Below are 26810 nucleotides of genomic sequence, written 5' to 3'. Positions count from 1 at the left end.
CCTATAACGATTTGAGCATCAGTGCTTTCTATTAGCGCTTCGAGCTCTGGAACTTCCCAACACAGCTACGACAGTTTACAACTGTTATGCCGATGGTTCCTGTATCTACGTTCTTGCGTGTTCGGCCTGCGCCCTTTGTGACTGAAGCCCTTTTTGTGATTTCCAGAGACCCTCTAACCCAAAAAACCGTCCACTCCTCGCCACACAGCCTCTGCTACCCGCGTAGCCGCCTCCTGCGTATAGTGGACTCCTGACCTATTCAGCGGAACCCGAAACCCAAACACCCTATGGCGCAAGTCGAGGAATCTGCAGTCTACACGGTCGCAGGACCGTCTGAGGCTCTGGTTCAGACCCTCCACTCGGCAGTCGGTCCTGTTGACTATGCTGCAAATGGTCAGCTCTGCTTCCATCTCGCAAGCAAGACTGGCAGTCTTTACCACTTAGCCGCTCGAAACCAGAGAGAATCTCTTCCGATCCAAAGTGACATACATCATTGGTACCTAGGTGAGCCACCACCTGCTGTTGGCTGCACCCTGTGTTCTTCATGGCATCTGGAAGGACCCATTCCTCATCTGGAATGATTCCAACTAACTGTTATGCACATGGAGTGCACATTGGCTCCCCCCCCCCCCCCCAATTGGCAGGCGCGTTTAACGTTGGAGCTCCCAAATATTAATAAGCCCACCCTCTGTGATTGCCGGATCTTGCAGGCTGATGAGAGGATTCCTCTGAAACAGAACGGGTGACGGCATCTGGCTGAGTGCCAGTGTCAGCCACAGATAGCACCTGGAACTGTTTGTCAGAGTGACCGGGTGCAGCCCCCTGGGAAGTCTTTCGTCGCATGCTACGCCCTGGGGCGACCTCCCACTCGACCACAGGTGAGGGTCAACCTCACTAAGAGCAGTAACTGGGCTGCCACTGATGAGGACCAATAGAAGGACTCGGATGTGCTGGATGTATGTTGGATCCCCACGGCCTGCCTCCAACAATGGTGCCTGTCCACTGTAACTTCAAGCTGTGTAACCGAAGTCATCACAGCCTGGAGCAGAGATAGAAGTGTCACCAACTCGGCTGGCATCCGCACACAACAATCACAGTCCCTATCTATACTAAAGACTGTGGAAAACTAAACTACCCAGATAAACGGACTATTAGCATGTGTTGCGGAACTCTACTGTAGATGCTGATGGGAACATAGGAACTGTGTCTAATAAATTAGATTAATATGCAGAGATTGAAAAACATAACGACCGAAGCACTCAGGTAAAACTAAATAGTTCGCCCCTGATGAGGAACTTGTAATACGTCACAAAATCGGTTTACTTTCCGACGCAAACGAAAACGCGAGAACTGTGGCTATTAGATATTAAATTAACACGCAGAAACTACGGAAACCAAACTATCAGAGACGCAGATGAAATTATACAATTCGCTCCTGCTTAGGAACTCGTAAAAATCACAAAATCGGTTATTTCCCTGTTGCTGCGTCTGTTTCGGCCTGCTGCTGATGCTGCCACATGGGACAACCGCGGAAAATTGGGGGTTTTGGCGGGGACTTATTAAAATAACAGCCGCAAAATCACAATAATATCATATAAAATGACAAAACAGAGAAAAATGACGCAATGGGTGGTTTCAAACATGCAAAAAAACGCAAAATTAGCGCGAAATTTAACATGTGTCAGAAACGTCACTTGATCTATTTAGCTCAACTTAAATGGCAATAACAATGCAAATAGCCAAGAACCGATAGCAGTACATAAAACCACGAAACACGCAGCCAAAATTCGCTGCAATCAACAATATATCGAATACAGAGGAATGCCTGATATGAGTCGTGGGGTTTTACCAGTGACATAAGCGATAAACATCGTAAACAATAAGGCAACTAGAGCGGGATGTTATTGGCAATTTGTTTCCGACAGGCTAAACTATAGGTAAGTCTGTCACCACAACCAGGTTTTCGAGTGTCACATTTGTTGGCTTCGCCAGCTCACAACCAGTCACCTTCCAACATAACGTAGACCTCGGGCAGAGCTACAGATCGCTCTGTCATCTCAACCAGGTTTATTTAGTTTCACATTCCTTGGCTTCGCCAACTCACGCATAAGTCGTCACCGTCGAACCTAATCTGCAACTCGAGCTAAGCTACAGATCAGTCTGCCACCGCAATCAACTTCTTTTTTGTTTTCTTTTCCCCTGTTCACTGGGTTCGTTAAACGGTGACGTCACGGCAGCCATTAGCATTACTTTACTGGCCAAAGCCAATGACTCCTATCGAACATTTCTCTTGATCCAGTCGTCGCTTTTGACCAGTGATATAGGAAACTTGCGAAAAATATAGTAATTACGTAGTACTGAAATAAAACAAAGGTTAATAAGTTAACATCACTATAATACACGAACTGAGCCTCGGTCTTTAAAATCAAATAGCACGTCAGGCTAGAATTTGACATTCGAAAGTAAAATGTATTCATAAATAACATCACGATCATTTCAACTGTAATCATTGTTTCCACTCATAACTAAGACAACTAAAAATAATATTTAATCTCTGACTGATAATGTAGTGACCCACAACAATAGTATTACGTCACAGCTCAAAACCGTCGAGCAGTATCGAAGGCTCAAGCTGACCTCAGAATGCGGCACAATACAGATTTAAGCATGGCTTACAGAAAGAATTTTTATATAGCGTTATCGCACTTTCAGGCACTGTAGCACAACGGGTCGAGAAAAAAAGGACGTCTCTTGGATAGATCTTCAATGCGCTGTAGCATTGAAACTGCATATTTGGGAACAAGCAAGTATAAACACGAAATCCACCAAAAACGGCACGATAGCTTCCGAAATTGTGAAATCGAGATTGCGATCTACGATGTACTTTTGTTATACAACATGGGCACAGGACACGTGATTTCCAATCCAATCAAACCAATCAGAATACAGAATGAGAGCATAATATACGTTACGTAATCAGCCAATCGCATCATCAAATTTTGAATGCGCGATCACACAAACAACGAAAAAATTCTAAGAATGAAAAAAGAAAAAGTAGATATTCAAATTTAATGTACAAAATCAAGCAAAGCGATGCTGTAACATACCTATAATGTTGAGGAAATTGAAGGCACCGGTTTCCACGAAAGGCACGGAACTGTAGTCACTAGTCGTGCTTACAGCAATCTTCAAAAAAAAAATGGTTCAAATGGCTCTGAGCACTATGGGACTTAACATCTGAGGTCATCAGTCCCCTAGAACTTAGAACTACTTAAACCTAACTAACCTAAGGACATCACACACACCCATGCCCGAGGCAGGATTCGAACCTGCGACCGTAGCAGTCGCGTGGTTCCGGCCGGCCAGCAATCTTCGAAAGAATTATTATATTATAAAGTGTACCCGCTTCAACGAAAAGGTGATGCAATATTTATTTCTAGCGATGCACCCGACGACTTGTGAAGTGTTTAGTCTTTCTGCCATACCGTGGGGTGGCGCCTCTCTAGCCCCGCAACATTCTGTCCACGTTCTGTGTGTGAACGAAACTATCTTCCGTATTTACGAAGTTCAGCCCATGGTTAACTTTACAGTGCTGAAAGCCTTCAGTACCTTGAATGTTGTATGAACTAAAGCAGTCAGTAACGATCGTCGCCGCAAGGAGCATCTTCTCTATTATTCTGAACGGGCTCAAGGGAGTATTTTTTGACCCTCGCTAAATTCAACCGAACACCCGCCTTCCTGCTATTTCACAGCTTTTGTTGTGTTTCCTTTCCCCAAATTTCGCTTCGCCCACTCACAACCAAACTGTTGCATTCCAACCTAACCTAGACGTTTGGCAACACTACCGATCAATTTGTTACCCCAACTAGTTCTAGTTTTATTTTCGCATTGATTGGCTTCGCCAACTCACAACCAAACTGTTGTATTTCAATCTAAGCTAGACCTCTGGCTACGCTTTGTGCTCTTATGTCCCTACATAACACCACCACAGGAAATCGCGAAATACTCGGAAAATACAGCCGAAAACAGGTTAACCGCACTCCTGGAAATCGCAACCTACTCGTAGAATAAAATCCAAGTATTTGTAACAGCAAATAATACAAAAGTCACTGCTTCACTCCCAGCAATTTAACACTAGACCACTAAACCCTCCTAGAATTCATGATTGCGATTGGTACCAATTCGTGGTTCCCACCATTATTTTGTGTAGTACAGTGGCCAGTATAGGATGTAGAACGGGGCGTTTTGTACTTATTTTGTATATGAGATACCACTGGAGACCTTATAATTGTATTTAACTAGTGCATAAACTATAAGTAACGACTTCCTTGTATCACATATGGAGTAGCAAAATATACGATGGTTTAGTTACAATGTTGAATTTTACTCAACTGTTGAAACTAATTCTGCATATATTGGGGCAAATCACACCCTCTAACAAGAGAGAATGGTTCTTCTTTAGATGACATCATTTCCCCATTTACCTGTAACTGCCTGCACAAAGGGTGTAAAATTATAGAAAAGCCAACATGTTTATTGTTCAGACCGGAAGGCTGGCAAAAGAATTATGAAAAATCTTAACCGGCTGTCAGGGCAGAAAGCAGCAATATTCTTCAGCCACGTACATACACCGATCCTGTGAAGGTGTGACAACCACACGCTCAGTATTCCACGTATCAAAGCCCACTCTGTGTATAGTACGGCTAATTTGACTGGAAATTACACCATTCTAATTAATGGCTTTAATTCTCTACCTAACTGACACAAAACCCAATCCCCTTCGTCATATTTCAGCAACAAAATTCGAATATTCATAAGGGAGGACAAATTTTTGAAGCTAAGGTTCTTAATTTCCGCAGAAAAAAATGGAGAAATTTGTTTCGAAATGCTCCTTATTCAAGACACTATTGATTAACTTCTGTTTCACTCACGCATGTTTTAGCACATTATGTGCCAACTTCAGTTGGTTTGATTTGAAAATGTCAAAACAGAATTCAAAGCTAGTTCTCATACATAAGACGTAACACTATTTCACAAATAGGAATAATAATTTTAGTTGACGTTAGAACATGTAGATGTAGGTTAAGTTATAACAGTATGTATACGCCGTGACACTGTCAGCTGAAGACAGTAGCTAGTGTCATGTAAACGGCCCCACACACGAGCGACGAATCGCGGCGATTCCTCGCATGCGGTATCGTTTTCCTAAGTGGTTGTAGTCAGTATCATGAATGTCAATGTGTCGAAAAGCTCTGCTACAGAAAATGAACTGTTCTGTTTAGCAGCACTTGCAGTTGATTTCCGTATCCTCACGAATACTTCTAAATCCAAATTTAAAACAGACGAGAATTATAAGTTATTGGTCTGCCCCCGGTAGCTGAGTGGTCAGAGCGACAAATGTCAATCCTAAGGGCCAGCGTTCGATTCCTGCCTGGATCGGAGATTTTCTCCGCACAGGGACTTGGTATTGTGTTGTCCGACATTTATTTTATTTATATGTTATTGAACTTGTTTTTAAATACTTTTCTTAGGAACTTTAGGTTACTTTACAAATATATTAAATTTTCCAGTGACGCCAAATGGGTTGTGTAAATCTTTCCAGAGTGCCAATACAATATGTTTCACGTTTATTAGTACTCAATTCCTTTTCTATTCGTTAGTCTTATCGTTTAATTGCAAATCTTTAGGCCTACACAATTTACTCGATGTTTATATAGAGATATTGTCAACAGCAGTACTATTGAAGACCTTAATTATTGTTATAATGAAGCTGTATAATAGATTTGCTCTGAACAATTAAATTAAAATGTCCTCTTAACACTGCAGTCAGTACGTATGTCATTCCATTTAGAAGTTAGAAACTTTAATAATGAGTATAATTATTTCATAAATAACACAAAATCCTAAGATGGAGCCCACTGTATCGCGACTATTACTATGAACTTCCGATTACTTCTGCTACTAAAGCACAAGCTTCAAAATACTAATCACTGGGTGTATTACTTCTCAATACAAATGGCTACCCCAGCTTCTACATCACTTCTCAGAGCGGTTCTTGGTTCCTGGATAAATATAAATTCTAACGTAAATTTCTTAATCAATGTGGTCAAAGCGAAACGAACCAAAACTACACAACCACGCTTGATAAATGGAGAAACGAGTCGCAGCCACATTGAGACACATAGCTGCTAACCAATCAGGCGGCATATTTCGTGCACAGATCGCATGCAATCCTTCAGATTGTCTGGGATTTCCATGCGACCAGCGATCAGCGACCGATCACTGCAGTTTGCTACACACGCGCAATGTACAAAGCGATCTTTCGTCCCGCTCGTATGTGGGGCCCTTAAGATAATAAAGTATTTTATTCTCTTATTTATAAAGAGAATTTACGCAACGAACCTTACAGGCATGAATATTGCACAGATCGTTTCCTAACGTGGGACACGGTCTTAACCTACATGAATGAATATGAATCAGAAAACTGTTCTTATTTGTAGGAATAGTTCTTATTTCTAAGACTTAACAGTATCTTCAAAAGCTGTTGTTCTATGACAGTCTTCACACTGATTTTGAGTAGATAATAAGGCCACTGACGATAGCATATAACATGCTGAAACAGGCATGGGCGAAAGAAAAATGTAATCGAGCCTATTTTGCATGAGATGGAGCTTACTAGTCAGTCTCTCAATTTGATATGTAAGCAAAAAATGGTTCAAATGCCTCTGAGCACTATGGGACTTAACATCTGAGGTCATCAGTCCCCTAGAACTTAGAACTACTTAAACCTAACTAACCTCAGGACATCACACACATCCATGCCCGAGACAGGATTCGAACCCGCGACCGTAGCGGTCGCGCAGCTCCAGACTGTAGTGCCTAGAACCGCCCGGCCACGCTGGCCGGCGATATGTAAGCATTCTGCGCTACGTGATACGCATGTTCGGCCTTGTAACAAGAGTGAATCAATCGTGAACAGTGTAACTGTCAAACAGTATCCGTTGTGCCATCAGTCACCTGCACTATACAGTTATATTAAGAACGCAACATGCAATGTCGAGAATGAAACGTGTACGAAAATAAACGTTTTCAATCAGGTGTGTAATTGTAATGAGAAATGATTACTGTTAGGGAATGTGTATTTAGCCACATGAGTTGTTGATAATGGTGTTCCTACACACATGAAGTCCTCATTGTTTCGAGTTGTCTCTAACAATAATCGCCATGTGTCCCTGACGATTTGACTCTATAATAGTGACAATTCCATGTCGAGCAAATCATTCGGCATGAATCTCACGAAACGCAGCTATCGAGTTGTTTATAAACCAATATGAGTAATGCGTATATGTGTATACGGAGTGCCCATTTATCTTGACCACCCTAAATAACTGTTTTTCCAGACGCAAATTACAAAATGTTTCAAGCAAATGTTCTTTAGCCGTCAGGGGGACATCAATCAGCATGATTGCCTTCGTTGTAGCTTTGTTTTTTACAAAGATAAGAATAGCGGTATGACTTTTTTTAAATGGAACCCTATATTTTTTTATTCGGTAATTCATTTCCTCTCCTAAAGACCTATTCAAAAATGTATCACAGTGTACCATTCATTGGAACACAACGTTTTAATTACATAACACAACACTGACGTTGACGCTCCCAGCGCTTAGTGCAAGTACTCGGAGTATGGAACACATCCACGTACTGACGTTGGCAGAGGACAAATGTAAACATAAGTAGAATGCACACCCGTCATTCCGTCAACCATCGTCAGTTGAAGAGTTGTGTGAGCAGAATGTACACCAACGAAGAGGAGGTAGAAATGCTACTCATCTATGGGGAATGTAAGTTGGCAGAACAGTAATTACAATACTATCTTCTTACGTATGGCACATTTAGTACAGTAGTTTAGTCCTTTTAAATACTGTTGTGTAAAGTAGGCTGTCCTTGGCTGTCCTTCCTACAAACTGCATCGACATAACGTTACTTATATTGTTGTTGAAGGTAGGTGAAATGCTACGAGGGCAGCGGAACAGTACAGAGAGCGATATCCTGACAAGAACCCACCTTCCCGACGGGTGTTTTCTCGTCTTGTTGCGACATTTCAGGAAACGGAAAGTTTCAACCCACGACAACGCAATCGTCGTAGCACTTGCACAGACGAAGCTGCCGAAGTTACTGTTCTCGCTTCCGTTGCTGTGAATCCACATGTGAACACACGACAGATTGAACACGAGATTGGCATTCCTAAAACAAGTGTACATCGTATTCTTAAACATCACCGGTTCCATCCTTACCATGTACACCTACATCATCAAGAATTGCATGGGAATGATTTCCAGAATCGTGTACAGTTCTGTCAGTGGGCACAGCAGTAAATCCTCGCCAACTCGAACTTCTTCTCCGATGTTCTATTTAACGATGGATGTTCCTTCTCATAGGACCGGTAAATACAAGGAACATGCATTATTGGTCCAGCGACAACCCACGATGGCTTAGACAGGTGGAACATCAGCGTCAATGGAGAGTTAACGTCTGGTGTGGGATGCTTGGTACTACAATTATTGGCCCTTAATTCATCAACGGTAGTCTAAACGGCACAGCGTATGCCAACTTCCTCAGAAGAATTCTTCCTCCTCTTCTCGATGAAGTGCCGCTAAGAACCAGAATGCCTATGTGATATCAACACGATGGATGTCCAGCATATAATGCCTTGAGTACAAGTCGTGTACACACACGCCGTCAGGTGGTTTGCGGAGTATAGATGTAGATGTAGATGTAGAACCGAAGGTATCTTGTCAGATGGATTGGTCGAGGAGGAGCAGTCACTTGGCTTGCTAGGTCTCCTAATTTAAATCCTCTGGACTTTTTTTCTTTGGGGATGCATTAAAGACGTTGTCTATCGTGATATTCCAACAACTCCAGAAAACATGCAGGAACGTATCGTGCTTGCATGTAATTCTCTTCAGCAGGCAACACTGGAAGAGGTAAATAACGCTTCCATTCAACGAGTGAACCAGTGTATCGGTGTCCAGGGTCACCACTTTGAGCATCTTTGAATGTTCTACTCCTGGGCAATGGTACAGGAGAGTCAAAGTCAATTTTGTGTTATGTTTTTACTTGGTTTTCATTTGTTTTCTGAAAACTCCAGCAAGTGGACGAGTTTGTGATCCCGGGCTCAAAGTCAATGTTATACTATGTAATTAATAACGTTGTGTTTCAGTGAATGGTACACTGTGATACATTTTGAATAGGTCTTTAGGAGAGGAAATGAATTACCGAATAAAAAATACAGGGTGCCATTTAAAAAAGTCATACCGCTGTTCATATCTTTGTAAAAAGCAAAGTTACAACGAAGGCAATCATGCTGATTGATGTCCCCCTGACGGCTGAAGAACATTTGCTTGAAACATTTGGTAATTTGCATCTGGACAAACAGTTATTTAGGATGGTCAAGACAAATGGGACAGCCTGTATATATAATCACAAAAAAGCTGATGAAAAATTAATATTCTGATACCTTGCCCTATAAAGTTTTTTCAAATTTTACATTCCAATTTGGATTCATATCCCTAGATTATTCAGTTGATCCTATCAGCATGACACATTCTTTCTTTCTGTTCAGAGTCCGTTTAAAGAAGTTGTTTCCAGAAAATGGCGGCCGAAATGGTGTTGTACTTAAAGTTAAAAATATATTTTGGTATGAAATGTTGACCCACAAAGCGGCACTGCAACAAGTGGTCCAGTCGTCACATCCACGCAGCACCGGATTCCCACCCTCATGCTGTTCAAATTTCGCCAAGCAGGATAGGAGACCTCACTACCACAGTCTGGCACTTCTCTTGTTAGGATGTCCAGGTTATCCAGTTCTGTCCGTCATCTCTCGACCAGGTGCCTTTATGGGCACACACGAGGACCTGCGTTACTCGTATGAAGCTTTTCCTGGGTCGCAAGTGTCTTCATCCGTGCATTGAGGGCAGTCGGTTTCCATCTTCGTCCTCTTCACATCCGACGCAATGTCCCGGTGCATGTAAGCGGATGCAATACCAATGAGAGGGTAGAGTTTTTGCACTGTTGATTGCTTCTGGCATCCCGTTGGAACTGGCACTAACCAGTTTGCTGCGGTATCCACAGTCTTTAAATCTGCAGATGCACTTCAGACACAAGCAGTGTACTCTGCTGCATACAGACGCATTCCCATAACTGATATTCGCAACAGTCGAGGATCGACAACCCAAGTTAGGGTGCGATCCAGGGTCGTGGGCAGTGCTGATGCTGTTCACCTCGCACATCACACTGAGTTCTCGCCATGCTTGTCTGTTCTTGAGGTGGAAAGTCGCTACCTGCTGGGGTTTGGCTTCATCGTAAAGGACGTAGACAGTGCTCAAATTTGTGTCAGTTATTCTTCTGCCTCTTAGATGGTCGAACCTTGAGCTGTCAGTCTTGTATCGTCAGCATCTACGAATTGATTCTCTGATGTATTGGTTGATCATTCGTATGAACATTGTACAGTACTCGTACCAGGACGCTTCCTTGAGTCTCAATAGAAACTGATGTCAGTGATTTTGTCACATGAACATTTACGCAAGTCATTTCTACATGATACATTTACCACATACAGTTAACAGAAATTAATGCTACAGAGGTCGCTCCTTTTTGTAACCAATGAATGTAGGATTGTTTCGCTCATAATCAGAGTATATTGATATGACAGCCACATACCTAACAATGATATACAACCACGCATTCGACGAAAGATCCATACCTACGGACTGGAAAATTGCACAGATCACTTCAGTACTCTAGAAAGGAAAATGGGGGCAATCTGCTGAATTACAGACCCATATCACTGGCGTCGTTTTCTAGCAGAATTTTGTAACATATGCTGTGTTCGCGCATTATGAATTACCTCGAAGAAAAATCTATTGTCAACACGAATTCAGAAAATACCGTTCTTATGAAACTCTAGCAGCGAGTGCTATCGACAAGGAATTACAAATTGACTCCACGTTTCTAGATTTCCAGACGACTTTTGACACAGATCCTCACAAGACACTTCCGATTAAATCAGGTGCCTATGGAAAGTCTTTCAGTTGTGTGATTCGTGATTTCCTGTCCGATAGATCATAGTTCGTAGTAACCATGGAAGGAAGTGTTATAGGCCCTCTGCTATTCCTGATCCACACAAACGACACAGGAGACAATCTTAGGAGCCCTCTTAGATTGTCTGGAGATGATGATGTCATTTACCGTCTAGTGAAGTAACCACATGTCAAAACCAACTGCAACATGATTTAGACAAGATGTCTATAGCGAGCGAAAAGTGGCAACTGACTCTAAATAACGAAAAGTGTGAGTTCATCTACATGAGTAGTAAAAGGAATCCGTTAAATTTCGGCTACACGATAAATCACACAAGATTGGAGGCTGTGAACTAAATACTGAGGGATTATTATTGCGAACAAAATAAACTGGAACGATCACAGGAAATGATGTGGGGAAAGCTTCATTGGCAGAGCATTTAGAAGATGTAACAAATCTATTACGGAGAATGCCTTCACTACATTGTGTGTATTGAACCGTGGACATAGAAACGACGGAGAGGCTTCGTCCCCGCCGTAGCCCACGGTGGTTCACAACCCAGGGTTATTGTGTGGTTAGACCCCCAGTGTGACCCCCCCCCCCCCCCCCTCCTGAACGTCTCATACTAGACCAGTGTAACCCCAAATGTTTGTGTGATTCGTAATTATGGTTACACCATGCATAATTATGGTGTACGCGTACGCGGAGACAGTGTTTGTGCTGCAATCGCCAACATAGTGTAACTGAGACGGAATAAGGGGAACCAGTCCGCATTCGCCGAAGCAGATGGAAAATCGCCTTAAAAACCATCCACAGGCTGGCCAGGTGGATTCGTGCCGGGGACCGGCACGCCTTCCCGCTCGGGAAGCAGCGCGTTAGACCGCGCGGCTAGCCGGGCAGGCTCCTCACTACATTGGTCTGTACTACGCTGGAATGCTGTCGCGCGGCAGCCGACCCTTACCATATATGACTGGTGGAGGACACCGAAAAACTTCAAAGGAGGGCAGCTCGTTCTGTATTGTTGCGAAATAAGGGAGAGAGAGAGTGCTAGGAGTAAGACACGCGAAAGGGGTGGCAATCATTAAAAGAAAGACTTTTTCGTTGCGGCGAGGTCTTTTCGCGAAATTACTGTCATCAATTTTCTCCTCCGAATACGAAAATATATTGTTGACGCCCACGTACATAAGGAGAAATATCACCGACATACAGTAAGATAAATCGAGTTCCGCTCGGAAAGTTTAAAGTGTTCCTTTTTCCCCGCGTTGTTCGGGAATGGAAGGCAGAGAAATAGCTTGAAGGTGATATCGTGAAGCAGCTGCCACACACTCGAGTGTGAATTGGAGAATAATCATGTACATATAAATGTAGGAAAGACTGCGGCCGCGTTCATGTCCTTACCGTGTACAATCTGAGCTTGGGCCCGATCTCCAGTGACATCGAGGTTGAACCCTGCTTATTCATGTACGATTACTACGCTGGTGTGCAAAACTTAAGGAGGAAAGTAGCTTTCGCATGATGTGTCACTGACAAGTAACATAGCTCGGTGAAACTTTGACTATACATAAGACGGAGCTGCTACAGTATTGTACAGAGGGTAACGCAAAGAAATAGCGTTGAGACAAACAGAAAGGAGATCGTTATTCAAAGACAATAATTACATTGAAGTCTCCGCGATTCATGATGGTCCTCTCGACATAACAAAAGGTGGGGCATGGTTCTTAATAGGTTGTGTGATCACCATAGACGGCAGTGCATACTCTGCAAGGAGCTCCTATGCTGGCCATACGATTGGTCAGGAGTTCTTGTGGTTGGTCCTTCCATTGCTCCACCACAGTTGGCAACTGTTAGATGGTCGATGGTGTATGTGCAAGTGCTACAGTACGTCTCCTCAACACATCCCACATGCGCTCGATGGGATTTAACGCTTCCAGTTCCAGGAATACAAATAATAATAATAATAATAATCATAATTTTAAAATGTTTCACAATATTGTTTTTTTACCGTCTTAGCAAGCAACGAGTACAAGAAAAAAATTGGCAAGAAGTAAACAATCAACTCCTTTCAGGAGGAAGTTTCACTTTGGGAGCACTGGGACGTATTTGTTTTCAACCACCTGTCTTTCGTGCAATATATTTGGAAAGAATTTCGCATTTGCCCTAGACACAATCCCACTTCTCAAAACTTCCATGAACCCGTAATGCCTGAAACAGGTTACAGACCGCAATATCAGAATTGGGCCTAAAATTTAACAAATGTTTATCAAAAGTGCATCCTTCCCCAATAGTTTCATCTGCTAACGACTCATAAAAACAGTAGTACAAACTCAATTCTGCGTTACAATAACGTAACATGTACTTCGTTTCACTGTCAATGATCTCAATATGGTCTCTCTCTCTCATATATAATCACTTGTCACAATCTCCTACAGTCACAATCTCCGCGCCGACTATTGCTTTTAGCGTTGTTAAGGGACTGCCAAATGCACTACATACGTGTAAGTATCTAAGTGTACCATTAGATGTCCCCGTATTGCAGTAGCGTCTGTGATTTCATGCGAAACACACTAATATTTCTTTAAAAAAATTAATGGGATCGAGGTTTCGGGCGGAAACCACTGATACTCAAAGAGTTAGCCGAGCGAAAGACAGGACAGTTCATTCGTCGAATATTCTCTTGTTCCAAGAGCTTCTCCACGTACAATGAGAGGCCAAGAATAGAGCATTGCACATGCCTAAGTTCAGAAGTGTTCATAACTCTGGCAGTCTGTGGAGCTTCAGCTTGGTGTTAACATAGTCAAATAGAGGCAATGTAATAGTTATGATACAGTGTATGTCGAGATTAATTGCAATTTAACTCATCATATCATTTCTTTTGAAAATCTTTATTCGAGCACTTAGAAACGGTTGAAATATAAGAACTCCACGTAGCCAGACTTACTACAACGACGAGCGTTTCACATATGATGCAATGGCTGAGTGGTTATACTTTAGGCTGATGGTTTACTATCGCAAAGGACGAGCGTTTGAATGTAACTGGAGTCGATTGTCATTTTCTTTTTTATTTAGACATGTGCAGTTAATATTTCAAACCTTAATTTGTTACAAATTGTGCGGTTGTAGGCTTTTCTAGATTCCACAAGAAACGTATCAGCTGATTGGCGTATTTTTCAATTCCTCACGCGCGGCTTACACGAGCGAGTGCATGTGCCTTCCAGATCTGTTGTTTCCAGATTAGTATTCGTTCAACTACGGTAGGCATACTTGACGGTTACGCTAAAAAGAAGAGATCGTTAGCTCCTTGACAGCATGTCAGCTTACTGTATTATGTGTCGAGTCGAATCTCATCGCAGTCTTTTTTCTTTATCGCGTCGCAGAGATTTCGTGCTTTATTTACTTTTTGTTATTTTACTTTTTTCACTATTTACTTTTTTCACTATTTACTTTTTTCACTATTTACTTTTTTCACTATTCTCTTCACTAACTAACTAACTATGGTTTCTGAATTTCATGTCTAAAAATAATCTTCCTTGGAAGGTAATATTTATCTGACCTCCCATAACAACAAAAATAATCATCCTTGGAGGGTGATGTTCATCTGGCCTCCCATAAAAATGCAAATAATATAGTGGCAAGTAGAACTGTATTTTTAAATTAATAACTAGTAGACCTTTTACAGAAAAATTAAATAAAATAAAATGAATAATAGGCTACGTATAGCTTCAGTATTTAGTCCACATGCCACTGGCGTCAAGAACAGCTTGGATCTTTTGAGGTATAGAAGTGAGAAGTCTATGGGAAAAGTTCTCATCCATGGCAATTCTCTCCAATGAAGAATGAACCAAATCCCATAGGGCACTCACAGTACCCGGAGAAGGGTCTGGCAAATTGTCCCGCAGAGTCTTCTTAAGTTGTGCCACACGTGCTCTATGGTATTGAAATCAGATGACGTTGGAGGCCACGGAAGACACTGAATAATATACTCCCTCCTCTGAAACCAGATCTGAATCCTAATGCTATTGTGTAATGGATGATTATCGTGTTGATAAGTAAGACATGCTTCGGTGAACCAAAGTCAAGCCCAGAAATGATTACATTTTCAAGGAAATGTTCATAGCATGCTGAATTGAACTTGCCTTGGATACGTTCTAAAGTTCCTGCACCCATGTAAGACATCCAGCCCCAACATTCCACATTTATGCATTCGCTTCTAGCGCGTGTGGCCACGAAATGCGCGTCATATCGTTGACCACTTCAGCAGTAAACATGAGCAGGACCTCTGTTCGAGGACTCAATTGTGCACTTGCCCTAGAAAATGACTTTCCTGCAATCAACATCTGTCCAGGAACTGACAATTGCTAGTCTATCCACGACTTGTTCGTCAGGCAACGGTTCTTTGATAAGAGAACGACGGGACATGAATCGATGGTCCTTTAATCATCTGTGAGCAGTTCTCGGCAAGCTCGGGAAATGTGAATCTCTCCTTGGTTCCCGGATGAGTGACAAGGGAGCATTCTGGGCCGTCCTCATCAATTCTTCATCTTGTCTCCGTTTAGAGAGCTGTGATCTTTCAGGTACTGGACGTCTCGCTACCTCACCATCATCTCTAAATCGTCTAATCCATCTCCTTGCTATGGACGCATAAGCACCATAACGACGTCGTGCCTTAGACGCATTAACACTCTTTTAAAAGAGAGAAAACCTATGACTGTGCCTATCAGCTAATACGTTTATCTTAGCTGAGAACTATAGAGACACTATGAGGTGGTTCAAGTAATTACAAACAAATACATTCATTTTCAGTTATCTCCTCTGGACGATGATATGCCCAAATCATCCCCACTAGTCCCCATCATTCAGTATGCTGATAACATCGCTTTCCTCGCCCTCTCCCCTACACTCAAGAAATCCAACAATCCCTCCAAATCCAGCTCAATCAGTTTACTACCTGGTATAACAAATTGCTCCTCAATATCAACCCCTCCAAAACCCTGGGAATAATTATAGGACAAACCAACTGCACCTTCAACCTCCACGATTTCTACCTTACCGTTACCACCGTTCTATCCAGTTCATAACATACTGAAATAACTTGGACTAACCATCGACTGGCAACTAACGCGGAAACCTCCTCTACTAGCGATCCCACAGAACGCCCAAAATATATTAAAACTATTAACTGACCAAACATGTGGATTACACCACTTCACTGTTCTCCACACCTACAAAACCTTGATCTGACCCATCCTTTGCTGCTGCATTGATATACGCCCCCCCCCCCCCCCCCCAGTTCTGTATGTCCCTCCAGATCCTTGAATGCCATGCACTCCACCTTACCTCCCACATCCATCTAGTTTTCCCAATATGAATCCTTTATCAACTCATCATACTCCCATCTTTCCTCACACTGAACTAAAAAAAACCTACACCATTCGCAAACTCGACTCCGATAATCCTATAGTTTCCCCTCTACTTTCCAATCTAGTATGTTACCTCGCTGGTGCCAACTCCCACCAATCCTCCATCTACACATCCTCCACATAGTCTGCCAAAGGAGCTTAACCGTCTCCACCTCCCAGACCATGAATTCCGTTCCGACATTTATCCCTCCTACGAACGTTAAACCCACCACAGGCATTCCACCTCTGCTTTCCCTCCCTTCTACGTATTTTCCAAACCAGCCCTTTTTTCCTCTTCCATCTTTCTTTCCCTAGCCCCTTTCCCTTAACAAATGTTAGCCTCGTTAAAACGCCCTTCGCCCCAAACCGTCTTGTATTTCAAAACTCGCTCCTACCCCACACTACCTCCGCACCAATGCTCCATCTATATACCATCTTCATTCTATCCTTCCGAATGATCACCATTCCAACTTTAATAACAGACCACCTACCCCACAGCAAGTCCTTCCAAGCTTTCGTGCCAGTGAAGTGCTTCATTGTAACATCAGTGTTCTGCATCAAGGTTTTTTAATATGTTTTGAAATGTAATCTTATTGTGCTTCTGAGTTTTATCTTTTATTGCAATTGTTTTTAGCTAAATGTGAAGGAATTCAAGTCTTTTATAGATAAAAACTTTCATTTTATTTTCACCTTTAAATCTTTAAACTCAATGTACGTATATCACCTTTTTATTTATTATTCTTTCATCTCATTTAGATTTTTCTTGTCAGTTATCAGAAGAGCAGGTTGATTGTATCGCTAACGGCTCACCCCCCCCCCCCCCCCAGCCCCAATATGGGGCGAGGGGCGGATGAAATAACAATAGATCGAAAAAAAGTAGTACAGTGACACAGTAACCTTAACCAGTGCGTGAGGCGTGTTCAAATAATTAGACATCAGTGCGTTCATGCAACACTATTCCTCCACATACCATAACACCTGTACCACCATAACAATCACGTTCGACAATGTTCCTGAGTGCATTACGTGCTTCCAACTCTCACCATATGAGGGAACGAACCGCATTGTCTAACAAAATCGTTTTGGTCGTCCATGTGTTATGGCGTGGGGCGCCATAATGTTGCATGGACATATTGGCATACAAATCTTTGAACACGGTACACTGACCGCTCAACGTTACTGTGACACTGTACTCCTTTCCCATGTGCGTCTTTTTCACGGGTGCACTCCGTCCTGACTTGATTTTTTGTGGATGATAATGTGCGACCTCATCGAACAGCGCGAGTGGAGCAGCTCCTAGATCGAGAAGATACTCAAGCAAACTGACTGGCCTGTCCGGTCGCCCAACTTAAATCTCACCGAGCACGTGTGACATGCGTACACACCCAACAACGACCATCCAGCGGTTCTGGCCGCGCTGGTGAAAGAATAGACCGCCCCACCACAAGAACGCCTTACTGGTACCAACCTTGTTGCCAGTATGGGAGCACATTGTAGAATATGCACTGTCGTCTGTGACGACCACACGCCATGTCCTTTAATTTGCAATATCAGGGTACGATGAGAAATCGTGGTGACCTAAGTGCATTTATTGTCTTTGAATAACAGAGACATTTCTGTTAGTCTCAATGAACGTTTCTCTCCGTTACCCTCCGTACTGTACTTTAGCAGTTGTGTCTATGTATGGTCAAAGTTTCGCCGAGCTGTATTGCTTGGCAGTGAAACATCATGCGAAAGTTACTTTCGTCCTTATCAGTCTTAACTCGTAAGAGTGGTTTCAACACAGTACAACTCTACTGCAGATAGTATGCTCTTTCCTACTATCGGCCAGAAAGCGAGCTCATTTAGCCAGTTACAGACAGACAGAGAGAGAGAGAGAGAGAGAGAGGGGGGGGGAGGGGGGGGTGTGTTCCAACGACGTATCGTGACGTAACTTGATATCTTTATCACACACAGTTTCTTGTCAGAAAACATCGTCGTGTTCACTGCAGGAACACAAAGTAAGCTGTCTCGGCTCTTGGACTATGAAAACGTACTTTCTCCTCAGGCGGACATATACATCTAAAGTTAATTACCATCGCGTTTATGTAAAGTAGAGCTGCACAGAAATGAGATTACACGCTTTCAATGAGAGGCAGAGGAAGAGAGTCTCTCAGCTCGATTACCTTGCTGTACAGCTCAAAAGCTGTGAACTGCGTGGCAGCGTACGGGAAGATCCGCACCATCTGCGCCCCATTGCCTTTGTACAGAGCGAAGAACCGCTCCTTCCTCACGATGTGCCGAAGACCCGAGAACACACCTAAAACAACATCGAAGAAAAAAGTGTTAGCTTCGGAAATGTAACTGTCCTAACAAGTATCCTGCTGCTCCTTGTACTTTCTTATCTTCCGGCTGCTCACTACAAACACTACAACGGTATCCCAATAACAGACTGCTCCTCTCTGAATTAGAATTACAGCTTAGCGTAATGAACATTGTTCTAGGAACTGATCATATTTAAAGTGATTTCCATTTTTCAATGAGGATAACACTCGGATGTTAACAGCTGCCCTCTAATTCTACTGACATTGACTTAAAAGTAAATGGATAAAATATTAAATCAATATTAGGGATTATTTTTCCTTTTCAGAGAACCGCAGGTCAGGAACAATTCAATATAACCTACAATACCTGATAACAAGATTAGTAGCGAACATCTAGAGCACGTCAAATGGTATTAGTATTTAGAGGAACTACTAGGGAAAGATAGGAAATCGGGCCAACAAACAGCGTGGCAACAGAAGATAGCAAAATTAAAAAATCTTCCTCGCACTAGGATCGTGCAAACATACTGTCGTTTTATCATCGCATAGAGCCCGAATGAAGGACATAGTAACAAGCATCCCTGATGTAGAGAAACAACAGAAAGAGTTGAAAAACAAATAATTCGCCACGTCCAGATGGAATCCCAATTCGGTTTTACAAAGAGTACCCTATGGCACTGGCCCATTAGTTGGCTCGCATTCGCGGCCAATCAACTGCCCAGCGCAGATTCCCATGCGACTGGATGATAGCTCACATGACTCCTGTATACAAGAAGGAGAAAATAAAGGATCCGCAAAATTTCAGACCAATATCCGTAACATCGGTTTGATACAGAATCCTTGAACATATTCTCAGTTCTCTTGAGACCGAAAACCTTATATCCACGAATCAGCATAGTTCTAGAAAGCATCGCTGGTGCGAAACTCAGCCTGGCCGTTTCTCACATGATATACTGCGAACTATAGATGAAGGACAACAGACAGACTCCATGTTTCTAGTTTTGACACGGTGCCCCACTGCAGACCGTTAAGGAAGGCTCGAGCACATGGAACAGGTCCCCAAATATGTGAGTGGCTCGAAGACTTCTTAAGTTATATAACTCAATATTTTGTCCCCGACGGCGAGTGTTCATCAGAGACAGGGTATCGTCAGTGGTGTCCCAGGGAAGTGTGATAGAACCACCATTTTTTTTTGTATATACGTAAATGATCTGGCAGACAGGGTGGCCAGCAGTCTGCGGTTGTTTTCTCATGATGCTCTGGTGTACGGGAAGGTGTTGAAGTTGAGTGATTGAAGGAGGCTAGAAGATGACTTAGTCAAAATTTCTAGTTGGTGTGATGAATGGCAGTTAGCTCCAAATGCAGAAAAACGTAAGTTATTGCGGATGAGCAGGAAACCATAGTGATTGGATGCAGCAATCACAGTGTCCTGCTTGACACAGTCATGCCGTTTAAGTACCTAGGCGTAACGTTGCAAAGCGATATGAAATAGAACTAGGATGTAAGGATTGTATTAGGGAAAGCGAACGGTCGGCTTCGAGTTAGTGGGAGAATTTTAGGAAAGTGTGGTTCATCTGTAAAAGAGACCGCGTACAGGATACTGGTGCGACCCATTCTTGAGTATTACTCGAGTGTTTGGGATCCGCGACAGATCTTATTAAACGAAGATATTGAAGCAATTAGGAGCCGGCGTACTACATTTTTTATCTGTAGATTCAAGCAACACGTAAGCGTTAAGGAGAATCTTCGGGGCTGCAAATGGGAATCACTGGAGGGAGAGTCATTTCGAGGAACGCTATTCAGAACATTTAGAGAACCGCCATTTGAATCTGACTGCAGAACGATTCTACTGTCGCCAACATATATTTCGCATAAGGACCACGAAGGTAAGATACGAGAAATCAGGGCGCATGCTGAGATATAGACACTAGTTTTTCTCTCGTTCTATTTGCGAATGGAGCAGCAAAGGAAATAACTAGTAGTGATACAGGGTACCCTCCGCCACGCACCGTATGCTGACTTGCGAAGTATGTATATAGATGTACAAAATCAGTATTTCCAAAGGCGAATGAAAAATAGATTTCTTGGAATGGTTGTCGGAAAGAGAAATGCATCTGCAAAGAAAACCACAGACAAGACGTCAGTGTGACCATTTCTACAGTACTGATCCGGTATTTGGAGTTCTTCTCAAGTAGGCCTTACAACTGACATTGAACGAATTCAGAGACGCGCTGCTAATATGATAATAGCATATACAAAAGTAATAGAACTACTCGGGTAACTTAAACAGGAAACCGGAGAACAACGACTGGGTTTTCGCGAAACATGTTGAGTAAATTGTAGGAACCCATATTCGAAGAAGTCGGTGCCATCATTATACTGCCACCACCGTCTATCTTGCGCAGGTATCACTCAAATGACAACAGAGAGTAGGACACGTACAGAGAGATATAGGCAGTTTCCTCACACAAGCACGCGAATTGAGTCAATGTTGGTAAATGGCAAACGAGGTGCATGATCGCAGTTACAAGTTCCCTACCCACTGGCTTCCAGGGGCAACTAAAATTTGGATTCTCAATACTAAGTGTAATTATTGACCGAATTTAATAATTTAAAACACTGTAATAACCTACTCATTAATGGGGTATAATCTTAATCGACAAGTATTACAGCTAAAAATATGTACACCTCTTGAGGTGTAGTAACTGACAGCACGCAAATAGCCAGACTATATTCAACCAGTATTTGAGAATGAGAGCACTTAGTGACTTGCAACAAACTTTACACACAATTTAAAGCCATTACGAAACTTTTTCTCTCTGACACCTGTCCACAAAATGATGAAAAGCTTTATTGCTTACTATATTTTCGCTGTTCAGGCAGTAAAACTGCCGCATCATGCACAACTTTTAATTTATTACCTCTTTACTACTGACTGTATTAGCGACACATTTTGCATATAATATCCGCGTATATCACTGAAAGTGTGTACAAAAATACATCATTGTACTACACGTATTTTTGTGAGATATGACGTCATAGACATTCAGATGCGCGAACAACTAGCTTTTGCTTAAAACGGAGCACAAATTACCCGGACTATACTCATCCAGTGTTTGATAATGAGACTGCTTAGCGGCTTCCAACAAAATTTAAACATAATTTCAAACCTTTTTTCAAACTTTTTCTCACTTACACGCTTAATGTCAAATATTTAGAAAATTAACTCATTTTTTATTAGGCGTTTGAAGCTGCTTTATATGAGGGAGTTCGATTCTTTAAGGAATCGGGGGTTTACTGATAGAACAGAAAATCGGTGTAATACCAGGACAAGTACCCTCCGCCATGCGCTGTACAGTAGCAGTGAAGTCTACACACACTGACGAAAAAAAATCGCAATGCCAAAAAATAATTAATAAAGAGTAATGAAATTTCGGGAATACACTTGTCTAGATAACATATTTAAGTGAGTAACGTTGCAGGATCACACGTTAATGTATCCGCGAGATCAGCCACTGCAAATGTGAAATGCTGATACATTAGTAACCGGTACAAACGCCAGAATGTTGAATACAAGCATGCAAACGTGCATGCATAGTGTTGTAGAGGTGCCTGATGTCAGTTTGTGAGATGGAGTTCCATGCCTGTTGCACTTAGTCGCTCAATACAGAGACGGTTTATGCTGTGTGTGAATGGCGCTGAAGTTGTCGTCCCATATGACAGATCTGGTGGTCTTGCAGGCCAAGGCAACATGTCGACACTCTGGGTTACAACAACGGTATTTGGGCGAGCGTTATCCTGTCGGGTAACACCCTTTGGAATGCTGTTATCCAATGGCAGCGCAGCAGGTTGAATCACCTGACAGTCGTATAAACTTACAGCCAAGGTGCTTGGGATAACGGCGCTAGTGCTCATGCTGTCGTAAGAAACCGCACCCCAGATTATAACTCCAAGTGTCGGTCCAGTATGTCTACCCAGCAGACATTGTCTACATCCCTGCCAAGTCCTTCTTCAATATCACAGAAGGAACATACAGCTCCTCGTAGCCATTTTACATGACCTCGCTCAACCTCAGTGGGGTGTTGATAATGGCGCCTTTGTCGCGTTAAAGGCGTTCTTGACCAACATCAATTCACCATGTCTAATCTCAAAGGTACTGGCGCCACTCTTATGCGACTCGCGCATAAATTTGAATAGAGATCATCCTTCAGATGTAGAAACACGCCTACCCACTTTCGTTTATGTTGCACAACTCTTAGCTGGTGCTGCGACTTTTTTCCGTCAGTGTGTACACTCAGGCTGTCTCTCCTAACAGACTTCTGGAGCCTTTTCTCTGGTGTTTAGGCAGATATCTGGAATTTCGTTTTTGCGATGGGAGATGAAATCCGCTGAAACAAGTACTGCCCATCATGTCTTTCATACGGCATCCCGTTTCGACGTGAATCGTCGATTTGTTTCAGATTAAAAAAAAAAAACGATTTTTCATGCGGAATTTTATGTGCCCATTCGATGTCAGTCCCAAATTAATATAATGTGCGTTGGGTTGTTTTGGGGGAGTAGACCAGACAGAGAGGTTATCGATATCATCGGATTAGGGAAGGACGGGGAAGGAAGTAGGCCGTGCCCTTTCAAAGGAACCATCCCGGAATTTGCAGTGAGGGATTTAGGGAAATCACGGAAAACCTAAATCAGGATGGCCGGACGCGGGAATGAACCGTCGTCCTCCCGAATGCGAGTCCAGTGTGCTAACCACTCCGCCACCTCGCTCGGTAAATTTAATGTGATATTCGTTTTATAGATATGTATTAATAGGAGCTGTAATACACGGAGAATAGCCAGTACTGCCGGCCTTAGTGGCCGAGCGGTTCTAGGTGCTTCAGTCCGGAACCGCGCGACTGCTACGGTCGCAGGTTCGAATCATGCCTTGGGCATGGATGTGTGTGATGTCCTTAGGTTAGTTAGGTTTAAGTAGTTTTAAGTCTAGGGGACTGATGACCTCAGAAGTTAAGTCCCATAGTGCTCAGAGCCATTGGAATCATTTGAACCAGTACTCTAGCAGCGACAGAGCAGTGCTGCTGCGTGGTGGTAGCAGTCGGCGCCGACCAGGGCGGTGCTGTGCTGCTGTAGTACTGTTTATTCTCCGTGTATTACAGTTCCTGTTAATACATAATAATAAAACGAATATCGCACTGGATTAATCTAGGACCGCACTATCGAACGGGCACGGAAAATGTGTTTTAAAAAATGGTTTTGGTTTTAACGCGAAACAAACAGACGCTTTCCGTCGACATTGGTGTCGCATGAAAGACGTCATAAGCAGTACTTATTTGGGATGACTCCAGAAACACGTTGGAAAAACGAAATTCCAAATATAAAGGGCAGTCAGCTGAAAACCGAACACCGGTCACAACGACACAACGGAATGGTACCGTTGGAAAGTAATCAGCACACGCATTAAGGCAGTTATCCACTGGGAGACGAAAAGATCAATTCCTCTTGCGTACAACGCGTCCGGCCACTGACAGTTCCCCAAAAGCACCCACCCTTGCACTTTCACGTCCGACTAAAACCGACGTCCTCGCCTGTCTTTTTTTAAGGTCGCCAAAGATGTGAAAATCACACGGTGAAAGACCATGCTGTACGGACGATGTTGCAGTGTTTCCCAACCAAATCGCTGAACGTAGCCTTCGTCCGATTGGCAGTGTTGTGGCGGGCGTTATCGACGAGATGATTCCGTCCAATAGCATTCCTGGGCGTTTTGGCTTTATGGCGCGTCGCAGTTTCTGCGGACTGTCTTCATAGCGTTGAACGCTTTTGTGGTTCCATGCTCGGGAAACTCAACGAACAGAGGGGCCCTGCAGTCGAAGAAAAAGGTCGTCATGGCCTTATCGGAACTTGTGTGAACAGCTTCGGATTTCTTTGGCGGGGGAGACGTGGGATGTTTCCACTGTTGCCTCGCCGTTTGGCCTCGGGCTGTCGGAATGCTGTAGGCACGATAACAACCTCCATCACACTCCCAATCCGACGAAGGCTACACTTCAGCGATTTGTTTGGGGAACAATGCAACATCCTCCGTACAGCCAGGATCTTTCACTGTGTGGTCTTTGGCGACCTGAAGAAAGATACGCGTGTACGTCGATTGCAGTCGGGCGAGGAAGTGCAAGAGTGGTTGCGGTTGTGGAGCCGTCAGCTGCCGACCGCATTCTACAAGACAGGAATTGATCGCCCTGTCTCCCAGTGGATACTTGTCATAAAACGCGTGGTGATTACTTTTGAATGGGGCCATTACATTGTCCCGTTGGGCGGGTGTTCGATTTTGATTAGACTGCCCCTCATACCTGCCGAAACACCAGACAAAATGCGCCTGACTCGTCTTAGGAGTGACACGCTGTATATGGCAGAGGCTACCTTGATCCATTGCCTTTCCATTTCCACCTGAAAAATGATGCGAAGACAAAATTAGTCTATACGCTTCCGTACGAGCTCTTATTTCTCTTATCTTGTCTTCGTGAGCCTTAAGCGAGTTGTATGTTGGTGGCTGTAGCATCGTTCTGCAGACTGTCGTAAATGCCGGTTCTATAAACTCTCTCAGTAGTGTTTAGCAAAATCATCTTTCCTCCGGGTTTCCTGTTTGAGTTCATGGAGCATTTCGGTAATACTCTCGTGTTTATCGAACATACCCGTTACAAATCTAGCAGCACGCCTCTTAATGGCATCGATGTCTTCCTTTAATCCGACCTGATGGGATCGCAAACACTCGAGCGGTGCTCCAGAATGGATCCACAACTATTCTGTAAGTGGTCGTCTTTGGTCGTCTTTTCGTATAAACCAGGGGTCTCCAAACTACGGCCCGCGGGCCGAGACCGGCCCGCGAGGGCCGGCTAACCGGCCCGCGGTAGCTAGCCGGTCATCCCCGGTATCCGGCCCGCCAAATATTTTAGGTGGTACCTATACTGGCAACAATTGAGTTTCGAGGCCTATCGCGACCAATACACCGCGACATTGTCGGAGCTCTATCTTTACAAAGCGGAAGGTCATGGTTAAACTTGTGGCTATCCACAATAAACAGACAAACCATTCTCCGTGCGATAGTGAAAACAAAGAACGGTTAACAGACTAGTTGGCGAAAACATTTTAAGTAAAAAAAATTCTTTGCATTTTATTCTGCTCACGAGTCTGGTGCAAGTCTTTCAAATGGACGCCACTTCGGCGACTAGCCCTACTAATCAATCATTATGGAAGATGCTTCTTAAGCGAGGTTTCACTTTCTTTTGATTACGTTGTAAAATACATACAGAATGTGCAGTGACATACTTTTTTGTCGGTGAAATTCGCCAGAATAAAATACGCCAGAATTTCGGTCACGTACGTCCACCAATCAAAATTATGAAATTAAATAAAAATCGTGGTTCGTTTCAGTGCTTGCTATTCCCACAACCTTAGATTTTTGCGATTTCATCTTTCCTTTAGCCTTATATTACGGTGATCATGGAGTGCTAGGGTGCTTTAATCCCACTAGGTAGATCTTGGCCCTTATGACTTCATGGAGGACTCAATGTGGCCCGCGGACTAAAATGTTTGGAGACCCCTGGTATAAACCAGTAAACCGAAGTCGACCATTCGCCTCTCCTACAACTGACCTTCCGTGCTTGTACCATTTCATGTCGCTATACAAGGTCACTGTGTCATGCAGCACACCATTAACACAATAATCCAACATTAGAGAATCGTTCTCACTACTCATCTGCATTAATTTACATTTTTATGCATATTGAGCAATTTGCCATTCACCACACCAAATGTAAATTCTATTCAAGGCATCCTGTATCCTCCCATAGTCACTTAATGACGACATTTGCCTGTACATTATAGCATCGTCAGTGAACAGTGAAAGACTGCCGCTTATCCTGTCCATCAGCTCATTCATATGTACAGAGAACAGGAGCTGTCTTATCACACTTCCCTTGAGCACGCGTGACGACACCCTTGTTTCTGATGAACATTCGTCATCCAGGATAACGTACGAAGTTGC

General features: G+C 43.1%; 1 protein-coding gene across 1 annotated transcript in view; it reads right to left on the bottom strand.

Annotated features, from left to right (window-relative positions):
• Window positions 1-26810, bottom strand: part of LOC126162001 (graves disease carrier protein-like) — a 174526-nt gene that overhangs the window by 100998 nt on the left and 46718 nt on the right. Inside the window, exon 3 of the mRNA XM_049918222.1 lies at window positions 18641-18774. Within this exon, the coding sequence (XP_049774179.1) occupies window positions 18641-18774 (134 nt within the window). The remainder of the gene's footprint in view (window positions 1-18640; window positions 18775-26810) is intronic.

This window comes from Schistocerca cancellata, chromosome 2, assembly GCF_023864275.1.
Source record: "Schistocerca cancellata isolate TAMUIC-IGC-003103 chromosome 2, iqSchCanc2.1, whole genome shotgun sequence".
NCBI lineage: Eukaryota > Metazoa > Arthropoda > Insecta > Orthoptera > Acrididae > Schistocerca > Schistocerca cancellata.
Note: the sequence above shows the minus strand (reverse complement) of the source record. Positions and strands in the feature narration are given on the sequence as shown.